The following is a 26,091-nucleotide window of genomic DNA, read 5'->3' on the forward strand; positions in this document are numbered from 1 at the left end:
GCTACTGGAGAGTCCATTGCATGGGCTGCTTCTTTTGTGACCCCGCGCAGGAGGAGGTTGACATTCCCCCCGCATGAGAAGGCCAACCACCATCTCTTCTCTCCTTGTCGTTTCACTTCTATATGTAGACTGCAATGCTTCGACCGCATGCTTCCATATCGATCCACCCTTTCAGCATTGTTGTGGCTTCCTCTAACCTGCTTCTCCATCTATCCGTAAGCAGTGCGCGTCCATTGAGCGCCAACACCCATGGCAAATAACCAACGCGCTATATATACATATATATATATATATATATATATATATATATATATATATATATATATATATATATATATGCATGTATACAGAAATGTATATACATGTATCTTCCTATATAAATATGCATACAATATTGTTGTAGATTATTTGTATGCTTAAGAACATGGTCCACTATTTATTCTAAGTCAAAGAATCATGCTATTTTTCCAAGAGTTGATGTTTGATGCACCCCCTATCCCTGATTAAGAGAAAATTGACTTTTGTTGTATCAGGCAGGCTATTCCTTGTCATGCATATGAATGGCGCAATAAAACAAGAAGGCTATGCAAAGAATAGGACATTTTTTTTATACTTGTGTGCATGACAGCATGTACACTATGTGAAAAGTTATTTATTCGAAGTATCAAGCATATGCGTTATATACCCTTCCATTTTCCCAGCAGAACTGTTACCATTGGACAGCACACCGCAACCTCTTCAGTGGATATAATCAATAACGATGTTGCACTAAAGACAAGAAATAATGCAGTACTAAAGAAAGAAAAATGAGACAAAAGTCATCTGCTAACTTTTATGTGAGGATATCGAACACACTCAAATCAGACAAAAACATAGAAACTTGTACTTCAAAGCCAAAGACAAAAGCATCAAGGTATAAATTGTGCTTTTCTAATCTGATAACAAAAAAACATAGCATAAAAAGCATAACTAAGGGCTCAAATTATCTTTCCTCATTAAACCAAACAGTCAGGTGCCACAAAAAATGATAGAGATTCATGTTTCAAAGTCTTACGGTATGGGTTTCGTCTTACCGAACATCAATAAGTTGTAAACCATAAATAATAATAATAATAATAATAATAATAATAATAATAATAATGGAGAATCTCTCGATGAATGTTGAATGGTTTGATCGAAAGATTCTAACTATAGGGACAGGATTAGCTCTTTTTTGCTCTTGCCATATGCAATTTGCAATCACCAAATCACAGAGAAAGTACACCCAATTCATATGCAATTTGAATTGGGTATTCCCTCAAGAAAAAGAAACAGCAGGATAGGATAGGCGTTCTAGAATTAGGTATTCCGTCACGAAAGAGAAACCAGCAGCAGGGTGAGATGGTTCTTAGAGAACTGAGTGTTCCATCAAGAAGAAACCGAGGCCGAAACATGACTATATAGTGAAAATGATCGGAAGAAAAATAAACAAACTACTGCAGAAATTCATATACATCAACTGACAAAAACACGAGATTAGGTGAATGTAGGATCTGACCTGAATCAGTCATACGAGTAGTATGGGCTCCGCAATAGCAAGATGTGGTATCTTGTTCTTCCAAGAACCTCATAGAAGTCGAGCCAGCAAATCCCCATGGCAAACCAAATGCCCGAGAACTCCAAATCCACCCTAACCCCTGAACCACTTCACCCAGTTGAGTTCTCTTGAAGACCTCTCCGGATCCGGTGACGGCGGTGGATCAGGTCCTACCGCCATCGCCCTTTCACCGAACACCTTCAAGATCAGGGTTCACGACAGGAACAAGACGAGCCCCTCGCCATCGCCCTTCCCGGTTAGAGGGCGGTGGACCATCAAGATTAGAAATCTTGTTTACAGTAGGAACTCCCGCCATCGCCCTTTCCCGGGCGAGGACGATGGGCCTTCAAGATTATAAATCTCGTTTACAGTAGGAACGCATCCGGAGTTCTCGTCAACTAAGAGGAGCCTCACGCCTAAAGCGCGTCCCCGCGCCCCGTCGCGATGGGGATCTCATGCGGGCTCCCGCCATCGTCTTCGACGACGAGAACTCCGTACCCCAAATCTTGAGGGTCCCCACCTCGACGGGGCCAAGACGGTAATCGGGAGGGAAACGGAAGGTGGCCAAGGGGGAAGGGTACAAGCGGATCTCCTCCTCGACGCCGATGACGACACTACCGCGTGGCTCCACAGGAACGGACCGATGGCGGCGACGGCGCTTCCAGCGGAGGAGGTGGAGAGACGACAAAAGAAGGGCAGGCGACGCGGGCGGGCCGGAGACCCATCCATCGTTCTTGGAGGAGTCTTCGCCGACATCGCCTTAAATAAGTCCCGATCGAAAACATTCTTGATTTCTGTTTCTGTTTCTGTTAACAAGCGATGGTGGCTATACAGATGCGAGACAACGTCATCATGAACAATATTGCTCACAAAAGAATATTTAAAAAAACAAAAACACAACTACAAAGTGTTTTTTTTTCTTTGCGAAACATGTTTTTCCCGCCCAAACCTCCAAAGGTCGGTCATATTAGACTATAGGATTCAAATGTTTAGCCTTCCTAATTGTATTCCAAGGAAAATAACCTACTCATAATTCAAATCCCACACTGTGTAATGTATCCTTCACCATTTTCTCGCAGGCTAAGTTAAACCACGGCAAGATTAATTATCCATCACCTTTAGAAAGAGCCTTTGAGTTCCTGTTGTCATCACCAGGAGGCATTCAGCATTCTGAATGAGCCTTCTATCAGTAAGCAGAGAGTTGGAGATCAACATGAGTGGATCTGGAACATATATAGCATCTGAAAATTTAAGAAGGTAAGAAAGAGTTAGATTCATTATTATAATTAAATCTGCAAAGTTACATGGATCAAGATCAGTTTCAAGATTCTTTTCTTAAGATATGATTTCTCGGATGCTTCAGAACAACCATGATTACAATGAGCTTGTGAAAAGGAGTAGAGAACTACAATTCCAGTTCTAAAGGTGGTAAGCTTAAATGAGGATGAAAAGTTCATGGTGGCTTCCTTCCTACTTCCCTTTAATTCAACCTTTTATCTAGTAGTCATCAACAATCTTCTTACGATGAGGAAATGTTATGAAGGGTGTCCGACAAGGATTGGAATTTGGTGGTACTGGGGGTGTCAGTCAGCCGTAAAAACAACATATTGCATGCTGTTATTCCTAGCACAACCATTGTGCCATTCCAAAAGGAAAGATAAAAGAGAGACAGATATATATATATACTTTAGCTAGTGAACAATTACAAGGAAAGAAAAAGATTTTGAAATATGTATGTCATCAGATCACCCTCTCATCTCCCAGCAGCAATGTCCTTCTCCAGATTTGTAGCATGGCATTCAAAGAAAATGAGAGCCTTCTTGTATTCTTCTCTTATAAACTCTCTTAGGTAGTGGGTTGAATTGAATGTGTTGAAAGGTCGGTAGGAGCAAGGCCAGAGCTCATATCACACATTATTTTCCTCCTCTCCATTTGTTACTGTAGGAGTTATGATAACTTGGCTACAGCTTGAGAAAACCATCTTTCAATGGGCCAAACCAGTCTATTGGTGATCAGTCTACAAAGCGTAAGCCACAAACCCTAAGATTTTGTTTTAAGCCTTTACGCTTAGTTTGGAGTTCGGCTATCGGATAACAGGAAGAGTTTTGCTAGTGTTAGATGAAACCTAAACTAATTCTTCATCATTAGTGGTGGCTATAGTCAACAATTTCTATCCATCCTCCCCTCTGGAAATTGCTTAGAGAGAAATAGATGAATCTTTAATGTTGGTAGTCATGATCGCTGTTCCGCTTGATGTAGTTTATGCTTAACTTTTGTCATTTTTATTCTACTTTTCTCTGCTCCTCTTTTTCCCATATCCTGAATATTCAATCTCCATCAAATCATATGGGAGTATCCAACTACATCAACAAGTGTATTAGAAGAAATGAAGTTTACATAAACCATGCAACCACATTTCCTAATTTTTTATCATCTTACTGGCATACAAACATTGATATGATTGGTTTCAATCACCTTATAAATGAAATAGAGACCAACAAAGATCCAGCAAGCCATTCACCAAGGCATTCATATCTTAATTTTATGACATGAGCTCAACATATTGTCTTAAATCAAGAGTCTTGAAAGCTATTCGATCTTAACAATATCGCAGATAACACGACTTCAACAACAGAACAAAACAAAAAATAGATAGAAAATACTTGTATTTTCTAGTTCTTTTTTCCACAACATATGATATTAAGCAATTGCAGTAATATGGCCAGTAAAAAGAAACTCTTGTCTCTATAAAGCTTCTAAATCATATGATTTCAGAGCACTAAACATGGAATTGAATTTTCTCAATAATTCAAGAACTAGAATTGAAATCAGAATATTTGATTCAAAGCATGATCTAAAAGGCTGTTGATGATTCAAAGTAATGGCAGAGAAAGAGAACGCAGCAGAGGCTTACAGTCGATCACTCCTCCCACTCTCTGATGATCCTGTCAAGCAACTCCAAAGCACTATCGAATCCTTCACCACCCTCCTCGACAGCCTTCAGTGCGGCATCCAACTCCCGGGCCTCATCGATCCGAGCCTCCCGCAGCAATCCCATGAAAACTGACACCCGCAGCTCGCTTCCAGGCGAAATCCCGTCCGCCACCATCTCCTTCATCGCCCGCAGCGCCGCGAGCATCCTCCGGAGCTTGCAAAAGCCTTCCACCGCGATCCCGTAGACCGCGGCGTCCGGCCGGCAGGGGGAATCCGGCCGGAGAAGCCAAGACAGGACCTTGGAGGCCTCTTTAAAGCGGCGGCCGCGGAAATAGGACGAGAGAAGGGCGGAGCAGAAGGGGAGAGGGGAGTGGCAGCGGGGGTGGCAGCGGAGGGCGGTGAGGAAGGACATGGCGGCGACCATATCCGGTAGCGAGGAAACGCGTTCGGCGAGGACGGCGATCGGGAGGACGTCGATCGGGGTGTCGGTGAGGAGGGCGGTGGTGAGGAGCCGGACGGCGGCGTCGTGGCGGCCGGCGTCACAGAGGCGGGGGACGAGGCTGCGGATCTCGGCGATCTCGTCTTCGGCGAGGGCGGCCGAGGGTTTTAGCGGAGGGGGAAGGGTCGAAGTGGAGATGGGCGATTGGGGCGTGAGGCGGCGAACCATAGCTGACCGAAGCGGCAGCCCTGCCGCCCAAGCTCGCCTCATTTCGGAAGGGGTGAGGCCAGCGAATTACCTCCCTTAGGATAATACGTTAAAACCCACATATGGGCCCCGGAGGTCAGATTTGCGGGACAGCCACGTAGGATGAGATAGCGTTGGGGAAGTATAGTTGGTGCAAATTACTTGACCCGCAGCGCGGTGTTCGACCGGATTTGGTCTATTTGGACCGGCAATAGGTTCGAAATCTTGATTCGACTCCATTGGCCCATCAAATCGGATTCCTCGTACGATCGCAAGGAATCAAAATTTTGGCTGCTAATTGTCCCATTTATGTAATTTTTCGTTCTTTACAGATCATAAGGAGTGTAATCTCACAGCCCAGGAGTGAGAAATGCATTTAAGGTTGGCCTTCTGCGTCTTTGTGCGATTTGGTGACCATAAGACACTTCAATTCGATCCAAATGCAATGTGTCACCTTAAAAAAAAAAAACTAATTACATGTTAATTATATTTAACATTTTGATCCTTATATTTTAAAAAATTATATTAACATCTTTATAATTATAAAAATAAAATATTTAAATTTATTTATCCTAACAATATTATTTTTATCGACGAAAACAAAAAATAAAAAATAATTTTGATGACAATGATGTCAATAATGACAGATGACAACATCGCTAGAGGCCATGGTATTATGGATAAAAAGAGCGAGAGATGAGGATCATTCTATATAAGCGTCGATGCAATTGCGACATCAAAGCAAAACGACCCTATCTCTCAACACTAGGGCCAGCAACATCTCCATTTATCACTATCGACATCATCCGTCATCACCAATTAAAATATTAAAATTATTTTTTTTATTTTTTATTTTTATATTTTTATTAATAAAATTAATAATATTAGAATAAATGAACCTAAATATTTCACTATCGTAATTATAAAAATATCAATAACTATAGGAATATCGATATATAGATGAATGTTAAAATCTGAGAAAGAACGCAAGAACACCACAACTACTATTCGGTAATGAAAGTCCAATTTACATAGGTCATTATCCACTCAAAACAAAATTTGGCTTATAGATGCTGTGTAGAAAAATATGCAGCATACAGTGATTTAATCGATTAAAAATGATTCTGTAAAAGCATCTTATCATCGTCCAAAGAAGCCTAACCAGAGAGCAACGCAGTGGGGATTGAAATAGACGTTTGAAACCCCAACCCAACTCCAGATTGCCAACTAAAAGCATAGTTATATCTTGCGTTTGCTGATCTTCCCTTTCCCTTTACCACGTTTCTTGCCTTTTAGCTTTAGTTTCTTCTTTAGCATTTTCTTCCCTATACCACCAATGGGCTTCAGAAGTGACTTGGACTGATCATGAGAACTTCCTCCGTCACCCATTTCAACATCTGTCCAAGAACAATTACACATGACAAGTAAAAGCCCTGTAGAATAGACATAAGCAAACTACCACAAGATACCAGAGAGAGAGACAATTTAGTATAACAACATATTTAACACAACTGTAAACACCCTTAGTGCAAGTCTCCAACTCCATAGGGTATTAAACCATGGCAATAACTTTGATGCAGCCAAACTCAAAGCTTTTGGCACAAGCACACACAAGTTCTGTATTCTAACCTCGAGGATATCAGAGACACCAAAACATCGCGGCAATTACGCTTTTAAATGAAAAAAAAACAAAATCAGAAACCTTCAAGTACTTGAAGAAATTGCAATACAATGTTTTGCTTGCAACAAAGCTTCTAGTACAGAATTCTGACAACTTAAAATTTCAAGATATAAGAAGATGATCATAGTGTAGCTGCCAGTAGCTAAATTAAAAGATCGAGTTGTTTTTAGCACAGCGGCATCTAGAAAGAGATCAGCATTGTCCACACAAATTGGCTTTTTACAAGCAATCTGATAAAAATATCCAACTGCCCTCGAACCAATTAAATTCATGCATATTATGTAGTTAATAACCCAAAGAAAATACTACATAACCAAAGGAAAATAAGCTAATAAGATACCAATTAAATTCATGCATATTATGTAATCAATAACCCAAGGAAAATAGGCTAATAAGACACCAATTAAATTCATGCATATTATGTAGTCAATAAGCCAAGGAAAAAAGGCTAATAAGACGCCAATTAAATTCATGCATATTATGTAGTCAATAACCCAAGGAAAAAAGACTAATAAGACACCAAAGGTGAGACAAAAGCATTAGTTTTGCATACGCATATGATAAAGCTAATTTCTTCACTCTAATATAAAAAATTCAGCACCACAAACCGCTAATTTTATGTTTCTTACAGAGCACTTTATGACGACACAAATGCTCACTTTTACCACAAAGAAGTAACATTCAAAAGGATTCATCGAATGGGTTTCCTATTCGCCTCCGAGTGAAGCTATAATCCATCAGGTGCATATATTTATGATCAACATGCTGAAGGGAACTGGGGGAGCAAAACATGCATCTTGCGCGAGTGTAATAGGAAATGCAACAAACTAGAGTTGGTTCCGATCGGAAGACCAAGGATCACAGAAGGCGGGTTAAGACCAAATTGGAACTCACCCATGGAGGAGGCCAACTCGGCCGCGGGTTCATCAGAGGCAACGGGGGCTTTGACGGGGAGCTTGGGGGCGGCGAGCGCGGCCTCCTGAGCGGCGAGCTTGGCCGCCTCCTTCTTCTCGTAGAAGGGCTCCGAGATCTCCCTCCTCAACGTGCGCAGCCTCTTCTTCCTCTTCGACCGCAGCGACTTCGCCATTTGCTCCCGGGGCTCGATTAGGGTTTCCTCGTCAACGCACCTCGGCGGCGGGAGTGGGCTCTGTCATATAGTAGCATCGATCACGTGCGACGCAGCTGAGACACCTTATCACTGATGGACGGTCGGGATTACTTTATTTCACCGAGCTCGATCCCGTCACTATATTATAATTATGATTTAATATAATTTTATGACATCATAATACGATGTTGTCAACAATCTTCTTACTAAGTTATTATATTATTTAATCCACAATATATTAAGCCGAGAGAGTCGTTGGGGTCATCAAATTAGAAACGTAGAGTGAGGGCTCAAAAACAAATAATGGGAGAGAGAAAGAAAGAAAAAAGCAGACTGACGTAATTAATGAGTTGTCAATTCATGTGACCGAGTCAATTAGGAATTTAGGCAATGTGAATCACAAGTAGTCAGTCATACAACAAGTGGTCATCAAATCGTGCGTGACTTTGGAATATACCTCGGAGGCATTTAGTCATTATGTAACACGACTCAATCATGACTAGGAATAGCAATCTTATTCATTTAAATATTCGAGTTTGATTTATTTATTTTTTTGATTGATAAGACGAAATATTTCCTGGCAGTTAGATCGGTGCGCACAGATCTCAAAGCACCTCTGACGTAGATTTGCCCCCCCTTGCTGATGCAATCGACAGACACGTGGCTCGCTCTCATTAACGGACTTGCGTCCTTGACAGCATGCGATTCGCGAACTCATTCGTTCGATGTGATGCCAATTCTAAGGTACACGCACGCAGGAAAGAATACTAAGAGACACGTGGCGGTAGATCCAATACCTGCAGCACATACAAGGTGAGATTGTACTTACCAGTACCAGTCACGTGCATTGAACGGTACTACGATCTTATCCGATTGCTCACAGAAAACTGTAATAATGACGTTGGTGTAAATAACTTCTTAAACGTGGCCTCGGGGCCGACGCGGTTTAGTTCGAATCCGGATGACGGGTCGCTATTTCCTTCAGGAACGAGCTCCTTGCCAACGCACCCGTAGAGAAGCGCCTCGCCTTCGTCCCTGCACGCAGGTCGGGTCGGGATGCTCGACCCGACGTCTCTGATGATTAAGTTATACGATGATTGTCACCCCCCCCCTCCCCTTTTTCCGTTTAGAATGCAAGGGTCTTTATAGGGGAGTTCGGTGTTACCTGATGTGCCTGCTCGCAAGGGGTAGGATCGTACCTTCTGATGGCGTCTGACATCGCTATTCGCGTGACGTGCGGAATCGAGCCTGAACGGTCGTTAATGGGCCTCGATTGGTGTTACGACCCGTGTCAGCCACGCGTTGTCAGCCCGACATGGATGTCGAGCGTCAGCCGGCATCATGCAAGTCTTATCGTAATTATCACCCTCAATGACATGGCAATTCATCAATTACACGTGGCTAAACTTTTTAGTGGGATGGCATAAGTAAAATGAGTAGTAAATATAACACTGAGTTGGATGTCTTTGTCTGATTCACTTTCTCAGTGCAAAAAGAAAAAGGAAAATTACATCGAGAAATATTGTGTGTGTGTGTATATATAGGTAAATTTTCGGATCTAATTCTCTCAGTATCGGATCTAACCCCGGGCGTTTGGATCAGACCACCTCGGATGGAGGAGACAGGTTGAGATCGACGTCGAAGGGAAGCCTCATAGTCGGCTCCGCCGGCGAGACCGAATCCGACGCACTCTGTAAACGGTCACATACACTCATCCCGGTCAAGGCCGCTGCTCGGCCCAACGCGAGACAGTGGTGGCTCACCGACGCCTCCCGCGCGGAGGAGGCCGGACGGTGAGGGAAGGAGAACCTGGCGGACGCATGGCCGAGCTCGAGATCGAGCGGCAGGAGAGCGGTGACGGCACCGGCCTTCGGGGAGGGGGTGGAGGACTCGGCGTTGCTGTTGCTGGGGCTGGAGGGGACGGATCCGGCGACGACAGGGGCGTAGAGAGGGCCGGGGTAGGCGAAGTTGGTCTTGGCCTTGGTGCCGCGGAACTGGAGGGCGGCGGCGTCGTAGGCGCGCGCCGCCTCCTCGGCGGTGTCGAATGTGCCGAGCCACACGCGGCTCCTCTTGGCAGGGTCGCGGATCTCCGCCGCGAACCGCCCCCATCGCCGCTTCCTCACACCTCGGAACCGCGTCTCCCGCAGCTCTCCCCTCGCCGCACTCGGAGACATCGCAAGAACCGCAACCCTCGCTACTGCTTTCCCAGGATTCAGCTTAATGGCCACGGAAAGAAAGAAGCTGAAACAAGCTGGCGGGCAAGACTCAGCTGAGGTCACATATATATAAAGAACGCGAGAGCGCGATGGCCAAACGGAATAAAAGTAATAATAAATGGGCCGCTCGACCGACCTCAGCCGCGCGTCGCGCGTCGCGCTCTTGAAATCGTGCTGCTCAAGACAACAAGCCATGGCGTCAGCTAAAATCATCTTTCGGAAAGGAAGAGAAGGGAATAACAGTTAAATTACTCTTTAAAACTTAATAAAAATTAAAATCAGCCGCAAAATCATCTTTCGGAAAGGAAGAGAAGGGAATAACCGTTAAATTACTCTTTAAACCTTAATAAAAAATTAAAATCGGCTTGGCGGCGGCGTCGAAGCCGCCGTCATGCAGTGTCGCTGTTGTGCTTACACGGTGGCGTTGACTCAGATCGGCTTCGTCTTCGGCTTCGCTCCGTCCCGGCCGCAACCGCGCTTTGTGAAGTCCGCGTTAGTGGCGGTAGCCGAGGCCGCGGCCGCGGCCGCGTGTTCTGGGCATGGTAAACCAACAAGGCGGTCTGGAAACACATTGACTGCGAATCTCACCGCGGCGGTCTTGAGCAACGCCGAGTCCATCTGCACGCGCGCAGTTCCAAGGAGATTCTTCTTGCCCTCCTTCGACGAGAAGACCACCGACCTGACGCCGCAGTCCCACATCCGGACTCGAATCAGAGACGTCAGCGAATGGTTCCCATACGTAACTCTCGATGCACTCTTGTCCTCGTTTGCGTTAATGTCCATCTTGTTATAATCAAGACTATAATTGCCCGGTGAGTTCTTTGCCTGCTAGAGTTGTATTTTCTCTACTGCGTTTTGATGTTATTCATCTTGGAAATTTATGCTGAAAAGAAACTAATTTGCTGCTTGGATGATCCAATTTTACATAGATTTCTCACAATTGCTACCACTACCAAATTATTTATATCATGCCTTCTTTATTTTTTCTTTTCTTTTAATAGTTATTCTTCTCCGTGATTGTTGTGGGAAACAACTTTGAGCCGTGACCTCGGGGCCGACGCGGCTCGGTTCGGGTCCGGACGACGGGGATCTCCCTGGGGCGTTCCTCGAGCTCGCTGAGGCGATCGGGTACAGTGTTCGATCGGGATGGTGTAGCCGTCTCCTCCGGGCAGGAACTCCTCGTCTGCGCGTCCGGAGGAGACCTTCGGCTTCGCACCTGCACAAAGGTCGGGCCGAGGCGCTCGGCCAGACCCCAACGACGATCAAGTTAGCAGATATGGAGGGGGTTTCAGATGAAGTATTTTTGTGTGCTTGTCTCTCCCCCCCTCTTTCTGATGAATGAGAGGGTATTTATAGGGAAGCATACTACTTCCTGAGCTGCCCACTTGCAGGGGGCAAGCTGGTAGCGTCTTACTTTGTGTTGGCGTGGCGTGAAGAATTAAGCTTTGGCAGGATGTTAATGCGCCTCGGTTGGCGTTTCGGTCTGCATTGACCAGGTGCTGTTGCGTGAGGCGTCATCTGACGTCAGCCGAGTTTTATCATAATTACTATCCTCATCATATTCCCCCTCCCGAAGGAAGTCATGCCGTAAAAAGGGGAGGGGGGGGGGGGGGGGGGGTCCGAGGCATGGCTTCGGCTTTGAGAAACTATCCCAACCGGGCGCCTTGTCGGAGGTGTGGGAATCATGGAGTTTAGCAACTAAGAAGGGTCGGGTGTCCAGCGGTGACCCAGGTAGTGTGCGGCCGACAAGCACACTTAGTAGGGCAGGCCGACGCATGGTGTGACCTTGGGGAGCATAGAACCGAGGAGGACGACGCAGGCGGGCTGGCTGTGCAAGTGTGTCTCGGGAAGCATGGGGCCGAGGAGCCGAGGAGCACGACGCAGGCGGGCTGGCCGCGCAGGTGTGCCTCGGGGCGCATGGGGCCGAGGAGCCGAGGAGCACGACGCAGGCGGGCTAGCCGCGCAGGTGTGTCTCGGGGAGCATGAAGCCGAGGAGCACGACGCAGGCGGGCTGACCGCGCAGGTGAGTCCCAGGGAACATTGAGCCGAGGAGCACGACGCAAGCGGGCTGGCCGCGCAGGTGTGTTCTCAGGGAGCATGGGGCCAAGGAGGACAACGCAAGCGGGCTGGCCGTGTAGGTGTGTCTCGGGGAGCATGAAGCCGAGGAGAACGACGCAGGCAGGCTGACCGCGCAGGTGAGTCCCAGGGAGCATGGAGCCGAGGAGCACGACGCAGTGGGGCAGGCCGCGCAGGTGTGGTCTCGAGCATCACGCGACCGAGGAGCACGACGCAGGCGGACAGGTCACGCAGGAGTGGTCTCGGGCAACATGGCCGAGGGGTGTGGCTCAGGCGACAGGTCGCCCTAAGGGGAGCTCGGCAGTCTACGACCCAGGGATATGGCAAAGGCCGAGGGACTCGACTCAGGTGGGCAGGCCACGCTGAGGTGGACTCGGGCAGTCTGTGTCCGAGGGATCTGGCAAAGGTCGAGGGACTCGACTCAGGCGGGCAGGCCGCTCTGAGGTGGACTAGGGCAGTCTGTGTCCGAGGGATCTGGCAAAGGCTGAAGGATGTGACTGAGGCGGGCAGGCCGCGCTGAGGTGGACTCGGGCTGTCTGTGTCCGAGGGATCTGACAAAGGCCGAAGGATGTGACTCAGGCGGGCAGGCCGCGCTGAGGTGGACTCGGGCAGTCTACGGTCGAGCTGTGTAGATTCAGAAGGGTTTAAGCCGGGGCCAACCGCGAGCCGAGAGGGGGTCAGGTAGATACTGAACCTTCGCTCAGAAGAGACCTAGATTTCTTTTCATGAGGACTATATTGGGTAGCCACCGCGGGTGCTTGGCCTCTCTCATGGAGCCCACGGTCGGAGGTCGTCCCTTCTCCTCACGGCCGCCCAGCCCTCCGCTGCGACGTACCGGTTAGCCCGCTGGAGCATCTCTGGCACCGTAGTGGGAGGTCGCTCCGCGAGGGACCAGAGGAATCTGAAAGGTCGCAGGCCTATCATAAACGCCTGCACTAACAGAGAGGGATGAGTGTCCGGCAAGCCCCGGATTTACGTGGCAAAGCGATCCACAAAATGTGAGAGGGGCTCATCCTCCCTTTGATTGAGTCCGAGGAGCAGTACCGCGGAGGGCTTTGGCTGTGCATAGGCTATGATGTAGAGCTTGAAGTCTTTGGCGAGCTGGTCGAAGGAAGCAATCGTTCCAGCCTTCAAGTTGTCATACCACGAGTGGGCCGGCCCTCTCAGAGTGGTGGGAAACGCTCTGCATATCAGGGCATCAGAGGTTCCGTATAGCGCCATCTGGGCGCGAAAAATGGCTACGTGGTCCGCTGGGTTGGTGGAGCCATCGTAAGCATCCAGAGAGGGGAGCTGGAAGTCCGGGGGGACTGTCAGATCCCGTATCTCGGGCGCGAAGGGAGACCCTTGGTGTGTGTTCTCCCCGAGCTCTCCCTTGGACCTGCGAACCTCTTTCTGCAACTCGTCGAGTCGCTGGCTGACGAAGCGCAATTGAGCCCGTAGGGAGTCCGAAGAGAGTGCCTCGGGTTCTGGGCGGCCGCACGGGTTTGCCATCACTGGATCCCCGAGTGGGGCCGATCGGACCCGAGGCGAAGTGGGGGGATCCGATAGTGTCATGTGGGCCCGAACGGGCGTCTTGCGTTGTCGCAGTGGTTCGATCGCGGGCGGGTGCGCTGGATGTGAAACGAGCGGGATAATGGTTTGCACCATTTCCATCAGAGCTCGGACTTGACGGGTGAGGTCCTGAAAGGCCTCGGGTGACACGGGCGTTGAGTCGGCTGGGGCACCGTCGGGCGACGACAAGCCCGGGTCGTTGAATATTCGCCAATATCGTTCGGAGGTCGTGGCGGGGTGTTCGTCATGATGGTCTTCGTACGGGGGATGTTCCCCCGAGGCTTCCGTCGGGTGTGACCTCTCAGCCGTGGGCTCATTTGAGCCGCTCAGGTGATCACCCGACATTCTGGGCCCTCTTTCTAGCGCCAAACTGTTGTGGGAAACAACTTTGAGTCGTGGCCTCGGGGCCGACGCGGCTCGGTTCGGGTCCAGACGACGGGGATCTCCCTGGGGCGTTCCTCGAGCCCGCTGAGGCGGTCGGGTGCGGTGTCCGATTGGGACGGTGTAGTCGTCTCCTCCGGGCAAGAACTCCTCGCCTGCGCGTCCGGAGGGGACCTTCGGCTTTGCACCTGCACAAAGGTCGGGCCAAGGCGCTCGGCCCGACCCCTCCGACGATCAAGTTAGCAGATGTGGAGGGGGTTTCAGATGAAGTATTTTTGTGTCTGTCTCTCCCCCCCTCTTTCTAATGAACGAGAGGGTATTTATAGGGAAGCATACTGCTTCCTGAGCTGCCCGCTTGCAGGGGCAGGATGGTAGCGTCTGACTTTGTGTTGGCGTGGCGTGAAGAATTGAGCTTTGGCAAGATGTTAATGCGCCTCGGTCGGCATTCCGGTCTGCATTGACCAGGTGCTGTTGCGTGAGGCGTCATCTGACGTCAACCGAGTCTTATCATAATTACTATCCTCATCACTTATGCTAAGATTCCCTCCAACAAAATCAAAACTTGCCATTGACGGGGAAAAAGCGGACCGTACCGGACCGGACCGAGCTAATTTCAAATGGACCATGTCCGAATCAAGTTTGCGTGACGCCGTCGTCACAAATCGATGGTTCCACCACAAAGGGTTGCCGCTGGCCGCCCCAGTGCCTCGCCTTCCTGAGTCGCCGCGGCAGCAGCCTTGTCCCGGCCATTCGCTTCGATCCGATGCAATCGGAGTCGTCCGTCTTCCCGACGCGCGTGGAAGAGCTTCGGCCGCTGAATCCGCACCTCGGTCAAGATCAGCCTCCCGTCCCTCTGCTCGGCCCGCATGAACGCGCTCCGCTGCCCGTCGCCCTCCACAAGCCACCACAACAAAGGCAGGCCCTCGTTGTTGTGGCCGCACCTGATGGCGATGCCGGGTGTGGTCACGACAGCGACTGGGGTAGCAACGAAGGCGTCACACGTCATACAGCGAACAACCGTATAGCGGACGGAGAGGGGAGTCCGATAGGGAAGCGAGTCTGATGGGAAGGAGTTTCCCCTTCTCTGCTCTGCAAAGACAAGGGATGTGATGAATGATAGACTTCGATGGTCGTGGAGCTTCGCTTGTCTCACTTACTCTAATATCATGTTGGAAAGAATAGAAGATAAGAAGAATTATTGAAGAAGCTGTTTAACATATTCTCCCCCTATTTATACATATTAAAAGAAAGGATTTCCCTAGTAGAGGATTTCCCTGATACCTAACACCACGCTCCGCTGCCTGTCGCCCTCCGCAAGCCACCACAATAGCGGCAGGAACTGTTCCTTATATATATATATATATATATATATATATATATATATATATATATATATATATATATATATATATATATATATATATGTGTGTGTGGGGGGGGGGGGGGGTGTGTGACCTCTCGCAACACGTGCACAAATAATTTATGAATGGCGTACACAAAACAAAAAATGAATGGTGTACACAAAACAAAAAACAGAGGTATTTTTATTTTGATAATTATGATACTTTATGGTGTCAAAAAATATTGTGACACTCATGTACGGACCTTCATTTGTTAAAGCAATCATAAGCCCGCGAGGCCCCAAAGTAGAGGAAGCTTCCTCAGCTATAGTTCCACGTGTCCACAATGCCACCAGTATAATATTTGGCGTCGATTCTCTAATTTTGAGAATTTATTGTAAAAGTCCTCTAATAATGTGAGAATCTTATTTTATTCTTCTCTATATCGGATCTATTTTCGTCTTCTATTATCGACATCATCGTCATCATTGTACCATCATTATCACTATTCTCTTATCGGAGTCGTCACTCATGGTCCTCGTGTGAGACCATTGATGTCACCGGAGACATCCTTAATGTTCGTCATTTTAAAAATTTATTATAAATGTCCTATAATCATGTGAGAATATTATTTTATTCTTCTCTTTATCGGATCCACTTTCACCTTCTTCTTCCTACACCACCATCATTATTATGCTCGTATCGGAATCATCACCCATAGCCTTAGTGTGAGGGTCATTGATGCCTCTATGAACACTGTTGGCATCGTTAGTCATTTTCAAAATTTGTTATAAATGTCCTATAATAATGTGAGAATATTATTTTATTCATCTCTCTATCGATTTCACTTTTATCTTTTTCTTATACTGCTAGCATCACTATGCCCTCATGGGAGTCGTCCACCCACAGTCATTTTGCGAAGGTCATTGATGTCTCTATAGATACTATTGCCCTCCCCCCCTCCCCTCTCGGTGGGCATGACACATAAAAGCAAGATAGGCAAGATCAATGAAGGTAGTAGTAATAACCCTTGCACCTTCCTCATGCGGAGAGTTGTGAGCGATGAATTTGATAAAATGGAGAGAAGGGGAGGCAACGATTAGAGTCTAACGATAATGATAATGAGGCCTCCAATGCCTCCATCCGCAACTACACTTGCGTCATGGGTGATGAGCGACTATTAGGGAGTGAATGAGAACAATCGACTAAACAAAGACATCACTAGGCGATCAGGGGTTGGGTGGAAGGTAATGGTCGATAGGAATATAATGATCATTCTAAAAAAAAAAATGTTCTATCAGATTTTTTTTCTAATTTAGACATTATTTGAATTTGTTTCAAAATATTTTTCACAATTAAGCACAATTAAACATACAATAACACTATATATATATATATATATATATATATATATATATATATATATATATATTACGATTACAACACAATTAAGCATACAAGAATAAGGATTCCACTGTATAACAACATAGAGCAAATTTACCGTGACGTGGGTGTCACGTTTGTGTATCCGATGCCCTTGCGGGAGGTGGGGAAGAGCATGAACACCAGCGTCGACACCACCCCTGCGCCGAGCGGCAGATTCACGAGGAGCTCCCTCGCGTTCGTTCCCGAGTCCAGGAACAAGCAGTGCTGAACCATGGCGTCGCTGAAGGCTAACGTCAGGAACACCAGCACGGCGAAGACAGCATGCACGCAGTCCAGCGGCCGCAGCCGGTACTCCTCCAGGTCGCCGAACACCCGCCTCCGCTCCTCCTCGTTCGCCCCGTTGCGGTTGAAGACGTAGAGGCCCCGCAGCGTGGCGACCCCGTAGTAGAGCTTGTTGTCGGCGCCGACGAGGCTGTCGGTGATCGAGAAGAAGGCGCAGGAGACGGCGCTGAGGGCGATGAGAACGCAGGTGAGTTCCCGGTTGGTGGCGTAGCACTCGCCTCGGCGGGTGAAGGATGGGGAGAGGGATTGGAAGGCCAGCACAGTGGCAGTCGGCAGGAGCTGCGCGAGGTTCGACGCCGTCGATAGGGTCTTGTCGACCACCCAGCTGCTTTGCTTCGATTGAGGACTCGCACGTGCAGCATGCCCTTCCTGCATCTCGGAGCTCTCGGGTATACGAGCAACCCAAGAAGCGGCCATTGCTGGTTGAAGTCGGAGAGACGAAGAAATGTTGCAGTTCTATGGCATTCAACGTGCAACGTGGCCAGTAAGACTGTACAAATAAATGTTGTGGTGAAGAACACACTGAAATCAAAGATAAAAAAGAACAAACCAATAAGATAATACAAAAGATTACCTGTATCTACGTAGATGTATGTATCTACGGGACAAGACTAATAACCTCTTTTAAGATCATCAAAATATATTTTCGTCACCAAAATCTTGAAATATATAAGGTATTTATAGAATAGATGAATCCTAAGAATTCCTAATTCTTAAATAATTTAATGTTTTTATTAGATTATATAATTTTATTTTTTTGAGTAATAAATATTATAAATTTAATTGAATTTATAATTATAGGTTATTAAATAAAAGGTTAATTATGATATGACTGACTCTTTTAATTACTTATAGTACCTTCTTTTACGTATGATAACATACATAATAAAGATTACATATATTCTAAGAATTCAAAGGTTTTTGTGAATAGAAAGTTACGTACATCTAAATTTTAATCTATGATTATTTGATTTTAATTTTTGATATTAATTTTTTTTTATATAACATAAATATGATTATAATTTTTATGCTTATAATTTTAGAATGAAAAAGAGGATCTGATAACCAAAAAGAAGATGGCGACGGAACAAAAAGAAAGAAAGATTAGTGGCAATGCATGCATGCGCTTTGTTTTCTCTGTGCGTGAATGATGTGGATGGCGTTAAAGGATATCCTTTAAGGTAGTTGGGAGATTAATTAGATCAGCGGAGTTATGTTTTCTGCCCTTATGATTTGGTGGAGACCGCATGGAGGAGAAGAAGGAAGAAATGATGCTACAGCTGAGGAAAAATGTGCAGTAGAGGAGAAAGATGTGACAGAGGGGTAGCTATAGTAGAGGAGATAGCTACAGCGAGGAACAGTGATACTATAGCAAATGAGGTAGCTATAATAGAGAAGGTAGTTGCAACGAGAAAAAACTGCAGCAAGAGAAATCTGTAACGATTTGGTGGAGAAATATGCAGCAATTTGATAGAGAAATTTGCAATGACTAACTCCGATTCATCATTTGCAAATCGAAATTAGGAGATCATTTGTTCCGTACCTCCGATTAATTATTTATTAAGCCAGTGGAATGAACATATTTATCGAATATTTTTTTTTTCTAACTGATTTAAAATCCAAACGAAATTGGGGATTATTTATTTGTTCCCTAAATTAGTCCCTTCAGTTAGATTTGATCGTTTAGATTTTTTTTTTAGAATCTTACTATTTAAGATCTTTTTACTGTTCAAAATCTCTTATTATAGATAAATAATTAAAATAATAATAAAACTATTATTTTACACTTTAGTATTATCTAATTTATTATTATTATTATTATTATTATTATTATTTTTTCTTTTTCTTCCCAATAACCCCCTCCCATATTGTATCCCGCTTTCCATCCCCGCTGCTGTTGATACAGCCACCGTCGACACCACTGGCCGTCATCGCCGGTGCTGCTTGACGCCGCAACAAGAGGATTGTAAATAACAAAAAGGGGGTCAAAAATAAGAATCTGTTTTTCTTATTATATTTATGCATATATAATACATAAAAGTGCATACAATTACAGTTTAATCGATCATACGAGAACAAGGATTCACGTACGCGATTCTAATGGACAAACCAACATGTAGCAAATCTACTGTGAAGTGGGTGCCGTGTTAGTGTATCCGATCCCCTTGCGAGTGGTGGGGAAGACGATGAACACCAGCGTCGACACCACCCCTGCGCCGAGCGGCAGGTTCACGAGCAGCTCCCTCGCGTTCGGACCCGCGTCCGGGAACAAGCAGTTCTGAACCATGGCGTCGCCGAAGGCTATCGTCAGGAACACCAACACGGTGAAGGCGGCATGCACGTAGTCCAGCGGCCGCAGCCGGTACTCCTCCAGGTCGCCCAACACCCGCCTCCGCACCTCCTCGTCCGCCCCGTTGTAGTTGAAGACGTAGAGGCTCCGCAGCGTGGCGACGCCGTAGTAGAGCCTGTTGTCGGCGCCGACGAGGCTGTCGGTGATCGAGAAGAAGACGCAGGAGACGGCGTTGAGGGCGATGAGGACGGAGATGAGGCACCTGTTGGAGGCGTAGCACGCGCCTCCGCGGGTGAAGGATGGGGCGAGGGCTTGGAAGGTCAGCACGGTGCCGGTCGGCAGGAGCTGCGCGAGGTTCGCCGCCGTCGACAGGGTCTTGTCTATCACCAGCGTGGTCGGCGTCGGCGGAGGACTCGCGCGTGCGGCATGCCCTTCCTCCGTCTCCCTGATCTCGGGCATACGAGTAGATGAAGAAGCGGCCATCGCTGGTTTACGTCGGAGAGGCGAAGGAACGTTGCGGTGCTATGGCATTTAATTGCAATGAGACCGGCAAGACTATACGATGAAATCAGCAATAAAAGAACAAACCAAAAAAGTCAAATGTATGATTACCAATTCTCACACGATCTCCTCAGATCCACTCGAGAAGGTCTTAAAAGCATCAGACTTTGTATTGTTTATGCATTTCCATCACCAAAATCTCGATATAAGGCATGCATTTCCATCACCAAAAGATTGAAGTTATTTTAGGACTAAAAATACTTATCGGAGCTAATAATAATACGTAATAGTTTCTTCCTTAGATCAGACACACGTTATGATGTAATTTGAGGAGCTGACGACCAACAATCCGATGCCATCAATGCGGGAGAAGATTGATGGCATCGCCATGCATGCGCTTTGTTTTCTACGTGCTTGAATGATGTGTGACTGGCAGAAATATCTTGATATTAAGATAAAGATTAGTAGTGCAACTTCACACCCAATGATCAATTTCTTTAACGTTCCTCCTTCGTGTTGTTCATCTTCAACGCTCGACCGACTGCATCTACCTCTCTATTTATATGTTCTTTCCCAACACTCGACCGAGTGAGGCATCACCAATGATGGATTTGACTTGGCTAATTGGTGGTGATATGATATGATATGCAACGAGAGACGGAGACTTGATGGATAAGGAAGCCATCCGCTATGTTGCGTGTGGTGATGTGGATGGCATCGCGACGTGAGATAGAAGAAGAAGAAGGCCATAAGACTCGGCAGAGTCTGACGTTGTGAAGATGACAGAAGAAGCAATAATGAGATGGCGTGTTTGGGTTAATGAAAGTAATATTGGTGATGGCCAATCTGATGCATTTCGTGCAGTCTTTTTTTTTTGGGGGGGTTGAGAGTAATGAATGATATATCAACCAAATCTGACATTGATGGATGGATTCCCAAGTTGTATCGCCATACTCAGAAGCATGAATTGAACGATAGGAGAACATTTTGTGCAATTCGACTTTTATAGCCACCACATGATGATGTGTGGATGTGACTTTTGATGGATCAAAACACATTCTTATTCTACATTATTATTATTATTATTATTATTATTATTATTATTATTATTATTATTATTATTATTATTATTATTATTATTACTATTGATGAAGATAGTAATTACAATAAGACTCGGCTGACGTAAGCCGACGCCTCATGCCTCGATCGGCGCGACTGCACTCGGTCAACCGAACCGGAACACCGGCCGAGGCGCATTAACACCTACTCAGGCGCAGTTCTTCACGCCACGCCAGCGCCCATGTCAAACGCTATCAGCCTGCCTCCTGCAGATGGGCACATCAAACAGCAGTAAGCTTCCCTATAAATACCCTCTCGTTCATCAGAAGGGGGGGGACACAGATACAAACACTTCTTCTTCTGAAACCCCCTCCACATCCTCTGCTAACTTGATTGTCGGAGGGGTCGGGTCGAGCCTCCCGACCCGACCTTTGTGCAGGTGCGAAGCCGAGGGTCCCCGCCAGCCGCGCGGACGACGAGCCCCTGCCCGGAGGAGACGGCGACCCAGTCCCGATCGAACCACCACACCGGACTGACCCCGTGGGCTCGAGGCATGCCCCGGAGAGATCCCCGATGTCCGGACCCGAACCGAGCCGCGTCGGCCCCGAGGCCACGACTCTCAAAGTTGTTTACACTAACAGATTGGCGCTAGAAGGAGGGCCCGGAATGTCGGGTGATCACCCGAGCGGCTCAGATGAGCCCACGGCTGAGAGGTCACACCCGACCGAAGCCTCGGGGGAACATCCCCCGCACGGAGACCATCGTGACGAACACCCCGCCACGACCTCCGAACGATATTGGCGAATATTTAACGACCCAAGCTTGTCGCCGCCCGACGGCGCCCCAGCTGACTCAACGCCCGTGTCACCCGAGGCCTTTCAGGACCTCGCCCGTCAAGTCCGAGCTCTGATGGAAATGGTGCAAACCATTATCCCACTCGTTTCTCATCCGGCGCACCCGCCCGCGATCGAACCACTGCGACAACGCAAGGCGCCCGTTCGGGCCCACTTGACACCACCGGAACCCCCCACTTCGCCTCGGGTCCGACCGGCCTCGCTCCGGGATCCAGTGAAGACAAACCCGAGCGACCGCCCGGAACCCAAGGTGCTCTCTTCGGACTCCCTACGGGCCCAGTTGCGCTTCGTTAGCCAGCAGCTCGACGAGGTGCAGGAAGAGGTTCGTATGTCCAAGGGAGAGCCCGGGGAGAACACACACCAAGGGTCTCCCTTCTCACCCGAGATATGGGACCTGACAGTCCCCCTAGACTTCCAGCTCCCCCCTTTGGACGTTTACCATGGCTCCACTGACCCAGCGGACCATGTAGCTGCTTTTCGCGCCCAAATGGCGTTATACGGAACCTCTGATGCTCCGATGTGCAGAGCGTTTCCTACCACTCTGAGAGGGCTGACCCACGCGTGGTATGGCGGCTTGGAGACCGGAACGATCGCTTCCTTCGGCCAGCTCGCCAATGACTTCGAGTTCCACTTCGTAGCCTGTGCACGACCAAAGCCCTCCGCGGCACTACTCCTCGGACTCAAACAAAGGGAGGATGAGCCCCTCTCACACTTTGTGGATCGCTTTGCCACGCAAATCTGGGGCTTGCCGGACACTCACCCCTCTCTATTAGTGCAGGCGTTTGTGATAGGCCTGCGACCTTTCAGATTCCTCTGGTCCCTCGCGGAGCGACCTCCCGCTACGGTGCCAGAGATGCTCCAACGGGCTAACCGGTACATCGCAGCCGAGGCCTGGGCGACCGTGAGGAGAAGGGACGACCTCCGACCGCGGGCTCCATAAGAGAGGCCAAGCACCTGCGGTGGCTACTCGATGCAGTCCTCATGAAAAGAAATCTAAGCCCTGCCTCAGTCTCTTCTGAGCGAAGGTTCAATATCTACCTGACCCCCTCTCGACTCGCGGTTGGCCCCAACTTAAACCCCTCTGACTCTACACGGCTCGGCCATGGACTACCCGAGTCCACCTCAGTGCGGCCTGCCCGCCTGAGTTGTGTCCCTCGGTCCGAGCCACTTCCCTCGGCCATAGACTACTTGAGTCTACCTCAGCGCGGCCTACCCGCCTGAGTTGTGTCCCTCGGTCCGAGCCACTTCCCTCGGCCATTCACTGCCCGACTCCACCTCACTCGGCCTGCCCGCCTGAGTCACATCCTTTGGCCTTTATCAGATCCCTCGGACATAGACTGCCCGAGTCCACCTCAGCGCGGCCTGCCCACCTAAGTTGTGTCCCTCGGCCCGAGCCACTTGCCTCGGCAGTAGACGGCTGAGCTCCCCTCACGGCGGCCTTCCCGTCCGAACCTCATCACTCGGCCGCATGACGCTCGAGACATGCCTGCGTGGTCTACCCGCCTGCGTCGTGCTACTTGGCCGCATGATGCTCGAGACCACACCTGCGCGGTTTGCCCGCCTGCGTCGTGCTCCTCGGCCGCATGATGCCCGAGACCACACCTGCGCGGCCTGCCCGCCTGTGCGGTCAACCCGCCTGCGTCGTGCTCCTTGGCTCCATGTTCCCGAGACACACCCGCGCGGCCTGCCCGCCTGCGTCGTGCTCCTCAGCCCCCATGCCTCCCGAGACACACCTGCGCGGCCAGCCCGCCTGCGTCGTGCTCCTCGGCTCCATTATTCCCGAGACACACCTGTGCGGCCAGCCCGCTTGCGTCGTGCTCCTCGGCTCCATGTTCCCGAGATACACCTGCGCGGCCAGCCCGCCTGCGTCGTGCTCCTCGGCCCCATGCTTTCCGGGACACACCCGCGCGGCCAGCCCGCCTGCATCGTGCTCCTCGGCCCCATGCTCCCCGAACGCGTTTGCGCGGCTAACCCGCCTGCGTCGTGCTCCTCGGCACCTCAGCCCCTGGCCCCGAGACACACTTGCGCGGCCAGCCCGCCTACGTCGTGCTCCTCAGCGTCATTTTTCCCGAGACCGCACCTTCGCGGCCAGCCCGTTTGAAAGCTTAAGCCATGCCTCGGACTCCCATTACAATGTCCGACGCATAGCTTCTTTTCGGGGGGGGGGGGGGGGGGGGGAATATGATGAGGATAGTAATTACAATAAGACTCGATTTATGAGTTTAGTTTATGATAAATCATGTTTTATGTAAATCAGAGTTTTTAACATAAAGTTGTAAGCAAGAGAGCACTAAAATATCCAAATTAATAGTCTCTATTTTACAGATTTTGTATGATTAATTGAAATAACAATTTAGGTAAGTAATTAGATTCTAAATTTATCAATCTTGGTGTCAAAAGATTCACAGTTTTATTCCCAAACGATAGAAATATCATGTTCATATAAATTATATATTCAAAAAATTTATAAGTAAAATAAAAAAAAATAAAATAATAATATTTCATAAAAAGTTCAACATCTTAATAAATATTTGCCTCTTGCACCTTATTCCAAATATTTCATCAAAAGTTCAACATCTTTACAATTATTATTATTATTTACTTTTGTTAATAATTTTATTTTTTTCTCAAATAAAATGGATTAATGAAGAGAGAATACAGAGAAACAACGTGTTCGTCTAAGCCACGAGAACTTTACGTTTTTGCCCCCACCAAAAAGATCAGATTGAGGACGAAGGATGAGATGGGGATGGGGATGGGAACGCAAGTTCCAAACAACCACCGGAGATGGACACAGAAGCTCCTCGATTCGGTTTGCTGCTTCGTCTTCCCCATTCGGAATTCACCGATACTGCTGCTGGTCACTGAAGATATGATTCTTTGATTTATTGACAGCCACTGAACAACAATTCTGACGAATTCGGTATCATCTACCCACATAAATCACAACACAGGATTGAAGCCACCTACCACTGCACCTAATCTTCCATTCCTTCCTCAAAAGTCACTTCTTTCCTTCTCCGTCCTTCAAAAAAATCGACGGTAGGCCTTCGACCTGACTCGAAGAAGCACGGCGAAAAGGGCCGAAGAGAGAAGCTATCAGCTTCCGACTGCGCTTCTTACCTACTCCAGCCGAAGCATTCGCCTCAGCGCCACGGTGGCCAAGTACTCCCCCACCGCCGGCGCGTCCTTCTTCAAGGAGAACCTCGGCAGCGGCAGCGCGCTCGGGGAGGGCGAGTTCGAGAAGCCCGTCCCTGCGTACACCTGCGCCGCTGCCTCTCCCCTCTTCGGCATCTCGCAGCCTTTCCTGCCCATCCGGCGGTCTCCGCCGGCGGAGTCGGCTCTCTTGGTCGGCTTCGCCCACCGCTCGCGCTGCTTCCTGCCCTCCGGCGGAGGCCGGCGGTGGGAGACCGGACTGGGTTTCCGGCGGGGGGCGAGGGCGGGGATGGGCGCTTCGAGGAAGTTATGGGGTCGCAACACCCGGGTGGTCATGGCGGTGGATGGCAAGCAAAGACTGAAGCTTTTTGAGCGCTGGAGGAGGAGCAGGGAGGGATTATAAGGAGGCGGAGGAGGAAGGAAGGAAGGAAGCAGGGGATTGAAGGCATCACGAGGCGACTTCGACGATGGTTCTTTGGAGTGGTTAGAACGAACTCATCGAAGCCATGTGGTGGGGGTTGGAAGCAGTCCAACTCTGCGGTCCGGTCAACCCGCGTCGACGTAACGGTGGCCCGTTTGGTCCTTGCTGGCGCCGCCTCGGACACGTTTGGCGGCCGTTCCGCTCCCTCCGACGCGGCATCTGATTGGCTCTCCCTGCTGGCGTGGGGCCCGCGCACTCATTCCTTTTGTTTCCGATGCCATTTCGATTACATATATATTATTATCGTCTAATTTAAAATTCCCAATTGGACCGCACGATCAAGAAAAACTATGATCCGGTCCGACACGTTGACGTGACCTAACACTTGATGGTTCGGATTCAAAATAGGGCCGAATTGACCAGATCAAATGTGTGGCTCAATTGCTTCGCCCTAAAAGACTGAATCGGAACGAGTTAATTGCCAATGCTGGTGATCGGAAACGGTACTGATTCTATACAATTTATCTTATCATC

At 48.3% G+C, this 26,091-nt stretch overlaps 6 protein-coding genes across 6 annotated transcripts; all 6 read right to left on the reverse strand.

Annotated features, from left to right (window-relative positions):
• Nucleotides 1-2,411: 2,411 nt before the first annotated feature.
• On the reverse strand, nt 2,412-5,248 carry LOC135674693 (pentatricopeptide repeat-containing protein At3g22470, mitochondrial-like). The gene is made up of 2 exons (XM_065184783.1): nt 4,491-5,248; nt 2,412-2,817 (listed from the first exon to the last, which is right to left on the reverse strand). The coding sequence occupies exon 1, from the start codon at nt 5,217-5,219 to the stop codon at nt 4,497-4,499; it is 723 nt and encodes a 240-aa protein (XP_065040855.1). The 5' UTR covers nt 5,220-5,248; the 3' UTR covers nt 2,412-2,817; nt 4,491-4,496.
• Nucleotides 5,249-6,177: 929 nt separating this feature from the next.
• On the reverse strand, nt 6,178-8,009 carry LOC135674695 (uncharacterized). The gene is made up of 2 exons (XM_065184784.1): nt 7,771-8,009; nt 6,178-6,592 (listed from the first exon to the last, which is right to left on the reverse strand). Exons 1-2 carry the CDS (start codon nt 7,961-7,963, stop codon nt 6,435-6,437), a joined length of 351 nt encoding a protein of 116 aa, XP_065040856.1. The 5' UTR covers nt 7,964-8,009; the 3' UTR covers nt 6,178-6,434.
• A 489-nt stretch (nt 8,010-8,498) lies between these two features.
• On the reverse strand, nt 8,499-10,245 carry LOC135675180 (ethylene-responsive transcription factor 11-like). The gene has a single exon (XM_065185454.1). The coding sequence runs from the start codon at nt 10,156-10,158 to the stop codon at nt 9,583-9,585; it is 576 nt and encodes a 191-aa protein (XP_065041526.1). The 5' UTR covers nt 10,159-10,245; the 3' UTR covers nt 8,499-9,582.
• A 6,746-nt stretch (nt 10,246-16,991) lies between these two features.
• On the reverse strand, nt 16,992-17,728 carry LOC135675181 (protein DMP7-like). The gene has a single exon (XM_065185455.1). It carries the CDS (start codon nt 17,691-17,693, stop codon nt 17,046-17,048), a length of 648 nt encoding a protein of 215 aa, XP_065041527.1. The 5' UTR covers nt 17,694-17,728; the 3' UTR covers nt 16,992-17,045.
• Nucleotides 17,729-19,279: 1,551 nt separating this feature from the next.
• LOC135675182 (protein DMP3-like) lies at nt 19,280-20,183 on the reverse strand. Its single transcript, XM_065185456.1, has one exon. It carries the CDS (start codon nt 20,047-20,049, stop codon nt 19,402-19,404), a length of 648 nt encoding a protein of 215 aa, XP_065041528.1. The 5' UTR covers nt 20,050-20,183; the 3' UTR covers nt 19,280-19,401.
• A 4,920-nt stretch (nt 20,184-25,103) lies between these two features.
• Nucleotides 25,104-25,472, reverse strand: LOC135674029 (uncharacterized). Its single transcript, XM_065183440.1, has one exon. It carries the CDS (start codon nt 25,470-25,472, stop codon nt 25,104-25,106), a length of 369 nt encoding a protein of 122 aa, XP_065039512.1.
• Nucleotides 25,473-26,091: the final 619 nt, after the last annotated feature.

Source organism: Musa acuminata, chromosome BXJ1-5 (assembly GCF_036884655.1).
Source record: "Musa acuminata AAA Group cultivar baxijiao chromosome BXJ1-5, Cavendish_Baxijiao_AAA, whole genome shotgun sequence".
Taxonomy (NCBI): Eukaryota; Viridiplantae; Streptophyta; class Magnoliopsida; order Zingiberales; family Musaceae; genus Musa; species Musa acuminata.

Bases quoted from the DNA above. Each gene is read 5' to 3' on its own strand.
- LOC135674693 (XM_065184783.1), bottom strand. From the start codon at position 5,219: ATGAGGCGAGCTTGGGCGGCAGGGCTGCCGCTTCGGTCAGCTATGGTT.
- LOC135674695 (XM_065184784.1), bottom strand. From the start codon at position 7,963: ATGGCGAAGTCGCTGCGGTCGAAGAGGAAGAAGAGGCTGCGCACGTTG. The intron at 6,593-7,770 runs GTGAGTTCCAAT...GTTCTTGGACAG, and splicing joins CGAGTTGGCCTCCTCCATGG to ATGTTGAAATGGGTGACGGA.
- LOC135675180 (XM_065185454.1), bottom strand. From the start codon at position 10,158: ATGTCTCCGAGTGCGGCGAGGGGAGAGCTGCGGGAGACGCGGTTCCGA.
- LOC135675181 (XM_065185455.1), bottom strand. From the start codon at position 17,693: ATGGCCGCTTCTTGGGTTGCTCGTATACCCGAGAGCTCCGAGATGCAG.
- LOC135675182 (XM_065185456.1), bottom strand. From the start codon at position 20,049: ATGGCCGCTTCTTCATCTACTCGTATGCCCGAGATCAGGGAGACGGAG.
- LOC135674029 (XM_065183440.1), bottom strand. From the start codon at position 25,472: ATGACCACCCGGGTGTTGCGACCCCATAACTTCCTCGAAGCGCCCATC.